The 9549-nt window shown below is 47.9% G+C and overlaps 1 protein-coding gene across 1 annotated transcript in view; it reads left to right on the top strand.

Annotated features, from left to right (window-relative positions):
• Window positions 1-284: 284 nt before the first annotated feature.
• MAPKAPK2 (MAPK activated protein kinase 2) overlaps window positions 285-9549 on the top strand; it is a 79222-nt gene continuing 69957 nt past the window's right edge. The window contains exon 1 of the mRNA XM_040423947.1: window positions 285-825. Coding sequence (XP_040279881.1) covers window positions 619-825 — 207 coding nt within the window. The 5' untranslated portion in view covers window positions 285-618. The remainder of the gene's footprint in view (window positions 826-9549) is intronic.

Here is a 9549-nt window from a genome sequence, read left to right as displayed (position 1 = left end):
GGAGATTTTTTTTTTATTAATCTGATTGTTCACAAATAATATTTAACATTTATGTAGAAAAAAACAGATTTACTGCAGAGGAATAAGAGGAAAAAAGGTTTATTTGTCATAGTAATGTATAAGAAACTGCCGATTAAGAAACCAACTTCAGTGAATAAGAAACTGGACGAATAAGAAACCAACTTCAGCCTCGTGCTTCACCGTTGCCTGGTGACGCCACTTCTAGTGTTGCCGATTTAAGACTAGTCGTTGCCCTTTTAAGAGCGGCGGCCGAAGTCGAATGCGAGGCTGTGACGTCACAGTGGAAGGGATCCGGCGTTGGAACGTTTTGTAGCACTTAACGTCCTGAAGAGAAGTTGGTGCGGAGCGGCGCGGGATCTCCTCAGCGAAGCCGTCCAGGGGTCTCCGGTCCCCGGGCTCTCGGTTCCCTTTGTAGAAGCCGTGTGAAGGTTCTGGGGACCCCTCCCCCACTCGTCTATAGGCTCCCACAGATTCCTAGGGGCCCTCGCTTGGTCTTCACTACGATCTACATGTACTGATCGCTCCAGTGAGCGGTGACTGGGACGTGTATCCCCCGCCACTACTAGTGCGGTCGTGTACTAGAGCGCAGGGTCCGACATGATGAACCAGGGGCACCCCTTCCTGAACCCCCCTCAGCAGCCTCCCCAACAGCCGCCGCCAGCACAGTATAAATCTGCCCTCCCCATCAAGAAGAATGCCATCACTGATGACTACAAGGTCACCAACCAGGTGCTGGGACTGGGCATCAACGGCAAAGTCCTGGAGATCTTCAGCAAAAAGACCGGGGAGAAATTTGCTTTGAAGGTAAATGGAGGTGGGGCAGCTTCCTTGTGACAATAGGGAGCAGATGGCCTGGTCATTCATGTCATCCCATCTCTAGTGTGTGTATGTACATGGAGGATATTCGTTGTGATATTGTTGGGGGACAGAATATGTGGTGGTGCTCTGAGATCCAGATTTGTGGTGGACCAGAGCTGGTATCTCTGGTGGTATGAGATCCAGATTGGTGGTGGACCAGAAACGGTATCACTGGTGGTGGTTTGAGATCCAGATTCATAGTGGATTAGAGCCAGTATCTCGGGTGGTGGACTAGAGCTGGTATCTGTTGTTATAGTATAGTACCCAAACTTATATTGGATCAGGGCAGGTATATGTGTAGGTGGTGGTATGGGGTCTACATTCATGGTGGACCAGTGCTATATTTGTATTGATAGTATGTGATCCAGAGACATTGTAGACTAGTGTTATTACTTGCGATCTGCTTCAGAAGTGTGAAATCTGGATTCTTGATGGGCCAGAGGTCGTATATGTGGTGGTGATAGGAGATCCAGATTGATGGTTGACCTGGACTGGTATCTACGCTGGTAGTTTAAGATCCAGGTGGATCAGGGCTGTTATTTGGGGCAGTAGTATGAAATCCAGACTCATGGTGAAATTGGACTGGTATCTGTGGCTGTATGATATCCGGATTCATGGTGGATTTGATTTGTTGTCTATGGTGGTAGTATGAGATGTAGATTTGTTGTAGGCCTGACCCAGGATCTGTGGTGGTAGTGAGATCCAGATTGATGGAGGAGAGCTTGTTCCCATAGAAATTCATTGTTTCTGCAGATCGTTGATCGCAGGAATGATACAGATCAATTATCGGAAAAGTTTTTATAAATGCTCATCCCTGATTGGTTTGGTTATCAGTCTGTGTTAAAGGATCTTTAGTATGTGATTTAGATTCGTGGTGGACCTAGGCCTATGTTGTGAGGGTATTGGATTAAGATTGATGGTGTACTAGTGCTAATATCTGTGGTGGTTGTAGTTTGAGATCCAGACAAGGCCAAAATCTGTGGCCGTAGTATGAGATCCAGATTCTTGGTGGGCCAGGGGTGGCATTGGTGGTAGAGGCGATGATGATATCAGATGCAGATTGATGATTTACCTGATCTGGTATCTGTGCTGGTAGTTTGGGATCTGACTTTGGTGGTCCAAGGCCATTATCTGTGGTAATAGTATGAAATGCAGATTGATAGTGGACTAGAACTGATGTCTGTGGTGGTAGTATGAGATCAAGATTCATAGATTAAGATTCATGGTGGACCTGGGCCACTATTTGTCCTAGTATGGTGGTAGTATGAGATCCAGATTCTTGGTGAACTGACTCTGGTATCTATAGTTGTGTGAGATATAGGTTTATGGTGGTTCAGGCACGGTATACGTGGCAGTGGTATGAGTTGCGAGTTCACGCTGGACCTGGGCTGTTTCCTGTGGTGGTAGTATGAGATCCAGGTATATGGTGGATCTTGTTAGTGTCTGTGGTGGAAGTTAGTATGCAATTCAGGTTCAATGTGGACGAGGGTCAGTGTCTGTGGTGGTAGTATGCAAGACAGAGGTGCTGTTGGTGGTAATAGGTGCTCCCAAGTATCTGAGCTGGTATCTGGCAGTAGCAGGTGCTGGTCTAGGTCCCACGTCACTCCAGATTAATGGAGTGATCTTGCTCAGATCAATGGTGGTAGCAGAAGCCAGTGAGTCAGAGGTTTTGGGTCAGTATCTGTGGTTGCAGCAGGGTTTCCGGTCACGGTAACAAGGTTGAGGTTAATGGGGAACCTTGTGAGTATATTTCAATGGAGACAGAAGCTCCAGACTTAGTATTTGTGATTCTACCATGAGCTTGAGGTGAGGTCATATACGCTAATAAATGAAGTTATTTCCCCTTTACAGAACTAGTGGCCGTTGTAATATCGTTGGGAAAAGGAAGTTGATATTGCAATACTCTGACAGGACGTATGGCAGGAGGCTGTAACCTGACTTAACTCGCGTAGTTGCCATGACCTGAAATCGAGTGTTTGTAGGTTCTGTGTCCGCAGGAGAAGCGGACACTTGTGTGTGACTGACAGGTGCAGTGAACGCTTGACAGCTGTTTGGCCCAATCAATGTTGTGTATGGACAGCGGCAGTGCCAGGGACACCTGTCACGGATATTGGAGCACGTGAAGCCTGCATTGAGCATTTCAACTGCTTGACTGTTTCCTTATTTAGACTGTAGCAGTTAGATAAGATGGTAGAGCTGTGTCTTGTAATATGTGTCCTATGCTGACGTCCTGGTCACTATGTATTTAGCATGATATACAGGCTCTCTACAACTAGAACATAGAGTTCACCGTCTTCTTTTACCCTTTGTCTAGACAAGGCCGGCCGTCTATAACTTGTCGTTTAAAGGGAATCTGTCATCACGATCTTGGACTGTCCGCAGTACTATATGACTAATACTGCAGATAAGAAGAACAGATCGTTATTTTATTATTTCCCTACCACCCCCGTTCCACCGCTGCTCAAAGCTGCACTGAACCTCAAAGTCCAGACAGTTCAATGAGCGCTGTGTATAGAGATCTGCCGCTTCCTGCTCTGGTACCAATGGTCATGTGGTTTTTAGGGGCCAGGTAACTGCAAACCCAGGTCAGCTCTACGGTGAGGCTGTACAAACCTATACAACCTCTCTGGAGACTGTTTTTCCATGTAACAGAGTCTAATATGTCTGCCCCAGTTAGATGAAATCAGCAGTAACGTAAAGAAAATAAAAATTTTAAAGTTAAATATCCACCAAAGATCTTGTATGACCTTAAAGGGAGTCTGTCACCGCTATATGGCCATATACAGCGCTTACATGGCTCTGTAGCACACCTATACATGAATGTAATGGTACCTTTGTTCTTTTCTTTAGACGTCAAGAAGCAGAAAAAACGTTTAATTTCACATGCAAATGAGCTCTCGCAAGTGCCCAGGGGCGGCGTTCAGTGTAGGAGCCCAGGCTGCCCTGCCTTTTTAACAGTTACTCCTCCCCAGCCTCTTCCTTTGCCTACCCTCCTATTCCCTTGTGTCATCGCTAGGTCCGGCCGAGATCCCGCTTCTGTGCACTGCTCCGCCGGGCCATGCATACTGTGGTGCCCATTGTGGGCTGGGGCATGCACACTGCGATGCCCATTGTGGGCTGGGGCATGCACACTGCGATGCCCATTGTGGGCTGGGGCATGCACACTGTGATGCCCATTGTGGGCCGGACCTAGGGATGATGCAAGGGAATAGGAGGGCGGGCAAAGGAAGAGGCTGGGGAGGACTAACTCTGAAAGAAGGCAGAGCCCTGGGCACCTACACACTGAACGCCGCCCCTGGGCACTTGCGAGAGCTCATTTGCATGTGAAATAAACATAGTTTTTCCTGCTTCTGGACGTCTAAAGAATGGCAAGGCACCATTACATTCATGTATAGGTATGCTACAGAGCCATGTAAGCGCTGTATATGGCCATATAGCGGTGACAGACTCCCTTTAGAGGCTCTCACCTGGATCAACACTACCCTACCAGGCATATGGCCTGGTAGGGTTGATGCCGCTGACAAAAACTATACTTTTCTTTCTGCTGTCGGTGGTGGAGAAAAATGAACTTTTAAAAATATGCAAATGAAGTATTCGAGCACCAGGAGGCGGGTTTGTGCTCCATAAAGGGGATTTTCCGGGTGTTTTATATTGATGACCTGTCATCAGTATGTGATTGGTGGGGGTCCGACACTGAGTGTAATGAATCTATATAACATGAGTTTCACTTTTTGAATTGAATTACTGAAGAAAACTTTGATATTGTAATTTGAGACGCACCTTTATGAGCTGTGGGCCCCGGCAGGTCCGTACTCCCAAAGTAAGACAGACATTGGGGCCAAAACTGTCCTCTCATGCCTCTAAATGGCTGCCTGATTGTGCAAGTAAAAGCTGAGGAATTCTCTTCAAGATTGTGCGGTCAGTGGCCACTAACCGCAAAGGTAGACCGCAAGTCTATGGGGCACTTTATAAAAAACCACAGCACTCACCTGAGCGACTTCTTCAAACAGCTATTGGGCTGGGGTGCCAAAAGTTGGACCCACCCCCACCCCAGTTGATGGCCTATGTTAAGGATCGGGAGACTGTTCCGGCTGGCAGCTATTACCATTCCTTAGGAGGGACATTGTAGGGATGTTTCAGGAAAGGGTTTGTCTAATTTTTAGATATTATTATATTGTTGGAATTAAAAGTTGTTTTAAGGGGGTTGGGAATTTTTGTTCTGTGAAGTCTGTGTTAAGGATAGGTCGTCAATAGTGTTGAGCGAACTTGTGTTTTTTAGTTCTCCGTCCAAAGTTCGGGCTATCGAAAAATCCCGTTTTGGATTCCGCTACCATAACGGAATTTGGAATCCATAACGCGATTCTTCGATAACCAGACCCAGAACATAAAACACAAGTTCGCTCAACACTAGTCATCAATATTAAAATTCCAAAGAACTCCTTTAAAGGGGTTGTCCATCTTCCCAGTGCTTTTTAAATGACCTCCCACCTGGCGGACATATCGAGGGACGTATGCTTACCTGCTCCGTAAGCCCTGGGCAGTCCGATCCTGCACAAATGGAGTCATGTGCGTCGCTGCAGCCAATAACTGGCTGTGACATGTTTGCAAGAGGCATTTGACCACAGTATCATGCCACCATTGGCTGCAGCAGTGCACGTGACCCCAATCTGTGCAGGCGGCGACTGAAGTGCAGTGGTGGACCCACAGAGCTGGAACAGGGTGTCGTTAACTAGCCATGCCTCTGCGCGGTACTGCTACCCGCCGTAAGCCCCGCTTCACGGGGGCCTCCTGGTAAGGGGTGGCTCTCCTAAATCATGTTAGAAGATAGTTATGTGCGGTAGATTGTGTAACACAGGGATGCTTAACCTGCGGCCCTCCAGCTGTTGCAAAACCACAACTCACAGCATGCCCTAATAGCTGTAGGCTGTCCAGACATGCTGGGAGTTGTAGTTTTGCAGCAGCTGGGGGGCCACAGGTTGGGCATCCCTGGTGTAACAGGTTCATTCTTCATGGTTTTAGTGAACCATGGTCTTTGGTTTGGCTGACCAGTCATATAGGTCAATGACCGCTCCATATCTTTTCTTAACGCCCTAGGACTGTGATGGCGAACCTATGGCACGGGTGCCAGAGGCGGCACTCAGAGCCCTCTCTGTGGGCACCCGCACTGTGAAAAAAGTCTATGGTGTACCAATATGCCTTAGACTTTTCCTGCCATTCATCAGCGCAGGGCGCACTTTGAAAAGCGCAGGCAGCGCACTGAATGTAGGCAGGCTATTATAGCTAAATGATAAAGTACATGGAATATATACTATATTGAACTATACAGGGAGTGCAGAATTATTAGGCAAGTTGTATTTTTGAGGATTAATTTTATTATTGAACAACAACCATGTTCTCAATGAACCCAAAAAACTCATTAATATCAAAGCTGAATATTTTTGGAAGTAGTTTTTAGTTTGTTTTTAGTTTTAGCTATTTTAGGGGGATATCTGTGTGTGCAGGTGACTATTACTGTGCATAATTATTAGGCAACTTAACAAAAAACAAATATATACCCATTTCAATTATTTATTTTTACCAGTGAAACCAATATAACATCTCAACATTCACAAATATACATTTCTGACATTCAAAAACAAAACAAAAACAAATCAGTGACCAATATAGCCACCTTTCTTTGCAAGGACACTCAAAAGCCTGCCATCCATGGATTCTGTCAGTGTTTTGATCTGTTCACCATCAACATTGCGTGCAGCAGCAACCACAGCCTCCCAGACACTGTTCAGAGAGGTGTACTGTTTTCCCTCCTTGTAAATCTCACATTTGATGATGTACCACAGGTTCTCAATGGGGTTCAGATCAGGTGAACAAGGAGGCCATGTCATTAGATTTTCTTCTTTTATACCCTTTCTTGCCAGCCACGCTGTGGAGTACTTGGACGCGTGTGATGGAGCATTGTCCTGCGTGAAAATCATGTTTTTCTTGAAGGATGCAGACTTCTTCCTGTACCACTGCTTGAAGAAGGAGTCTTCCAGAAACTGGCAGTAGGACTGGGAGTTGAGCTTGACTCCATCCTCAACCCGAAAAGACCCCACAAACTCATCTTTGATGATACCAGCCCAAACCAGTACTCCACCTCCACCTTGCTGGCGTCTGAGTCGGACTGGAGCTCTCTGCCCTTTACCAATCCAGCCACGGGCCCATCCATCTGGCCCATCAAGACTCACTCTCATTTCATCAGTCCATAAAACCTTACAAAAATCAGTCTTGAGATATTTCTTGGCCCAGTCTTGACGTTTCAGCTTGTGTGTCTTGTTCAGTGGTGGTCGTCTTTCAGCCTTTCTTACCTTGGCCATGTCTCGGAGTATTGCACACCTTGTGCTTTTGGGCACTCCAGTGATGTTGCAGCTCTGAAATATGGCCAAACTGGTGGCAAGTGGCATCTTGGCAGCTGCACGCTTGACTTTTCTCAGTTCATGGGCAGTTATTTTGCGCCTTGGTTTTTCCACACGCTTCTTGCGACCCTGTTGACTATTTTGAATGAAACGCTTGATTGTTCGATGATCACGCTTCAGAAGCTTTGCAATTTTAAGAGTGCTGCATCCCTCTGCAAGATATCTCACTATTTTTGACTTTTCTGAGCCTGTCAAGTCCTTTTTTTGACCCATTTTGCCAAAGGAAAGGAAGTTGCCTAATAATTATGCACACCTGATATAGGGTGTTGATGTCATTAGACCACACCCCTTCTCATTACAGAGATGCACATCACCTAATATGCTTAATTGGTAGTAGGCTTTCGAGCCTATACAGCTTGGAGTAAGACAACATGCATAAAGAGGATGATGTGGTCAAAATACTCATTTGCCTAATAATTCTGCACGCAGTGTAGTATTCAGGTTAAATTGGCGTGTTGGCACTTTACGATAAATAAGTGGGTTTTGGGTTGCAGTTTGGGCACTCGGCCTCTAAAAGGTTCGACATCACTGCCCTAGGAGAATCAGGATATCCTCAAGATGGATGATCATTATCACATCAGCGGGGGTCTGGCTTCCGATCCTGGTAGATTTCTGTACATTGTGTAGTGGCTGTTCGTGGTACTGCAGTTTAGCCCCAGTTAACCCCTTACGGACACATGACGTACCGCAGGGCTTGACAAATTTCCTTGGAATCTAGGAGCCAGCTAAAAAAGTTAGGAGCCAGGCGGAGCCGCGTCATAAAATCTATATTGCGATATAATTTTAAGCATGTATATCGCAATATATTGTTTTCTATATTTGAGGGGGGGGGGGGGGGGGGGGTGTTTAAACTTTTTTTTTTTTTTTTACTTTATTTAATAACTATTAGCCTCCTTAAGGGCTAGAACCCTTGTCATATTCACCCTAATAGAGCTCTATTAGGGTGAATAGGACTTTACACTCTCCCTGCTGTCCTGTGCTTTGTGCACACAACAGCAGGGAGATGACCATGGCAGCCAGCCTCTGATCAGCCCCCTCCAGCCTCTGATCAGCCCCTCCAGCCTCTGATCAGCCCCTCTAGCCTCTGATCAGCCCCCTCCAGCCTCTGATCAGCCCCTCCAGCCTCTGATCAGCCCCTCTAGCCTCTGATCAGCCCCTCTAGCCTCTGATCAGCCCCTCTAGCCTCTGATCAGCCCCTCTAGCCTCTGATCAGCCCCTCTAGCCTCTGATCAGCCCCCCTCCAGCCTCTGATCAGCCCCTCCAGCCTCCCTCTTATCAGCCCCTCCAGCCTCCCTCTTATCAGCCCCTCCAGCCTCCCTCTTATCAGCCCCTCCAGCCTCCCTCTTATCAGCCCCTCCAGCCTCCCTCTTATCAGCCCCTCCAGCCTCCCTCTTATCAGCCCCTCCAGCCTCCCTCTTATCAGCCCCTCCAGCCTCCCTCTTATCAGCCCCTCCAGCCTCCCTCTTATCAGCCCCTCCAGCCTCCCTCTTATCAGCCCCTCCAGCCTCCCTCTTATCAGCCCCTCCAGCCTCCCTCTTATCAGCCCCTCCAGCCTCCCTCTTATCAGCCCCTCCAGCCTCTCTCTTATCAGCCCCTCCAGCCTCTCTCTTATCAGCCCCTCCAGCCTCTCTCTTATCAGCCCCTCCAGCCTCTCTCTTATCAGCCCCTCCAGCCTCTCTCTTATCAGCCCCTCCAGCCTCTCTCTTATCAGCCCCTCCAGCCTCTCTCTTATCAGCCCCTCCAGCCTCTCTCTTATCAGCCCCTCCAGCCTCTCTCTTATCAGCCCCTCCAGCCTCTCTCTTATCAGCCCCTCCAGCCTCTCTCTTATCAGCCCCTCCAGCCTCTCTCTTATCAGCCCCTCCAGCCTCTCTCTTATCAGCCCCTCCAGCCTCTCTCTTATCAGCCCCCTCTGGTAACAAACCCACCCCGCCTCCCTCCCCAGTATTAATCATTGGTGGCAGTGGCCACAGGGTCCCCCTCCTCCTCCCCCCATCATTGGTGGCAGTGGGCAGTTCCGATCGGAGTCCCAGCAGTGTAATGCTGGGGCTCCGATCGGTTACCATGGCAGCCAGGACGCTACTGAAGTCCTGGCTGCGATGGTATGTTAGTGAGCAGCATTATACTCACGTGCGCCGTGATCGCCGGGAGCTCCTTCTTCTCATAGGTCTGTGCGGCGCATTGCTAATGCTATAAGCATAGCAATGAGCCGCACAGA

Source organism: Bufo bufo, chromosome 3 (assembly GCF_905171765.1).
Source record: "Bufo bufo chromosome 3, aBufBuf1.1, whole genome shotgun sequence".
NCBI classification, from domain to species: Eukaryota; Metazoa; Chordata; class Amphibia; order Anura; family Bufonidae; genus Bufo; species Bufo bufo.
Note: the sequence above shows the minus strand (reverse complement) of the source record. Positions and strands in the feature narration are given on the sequence as shown.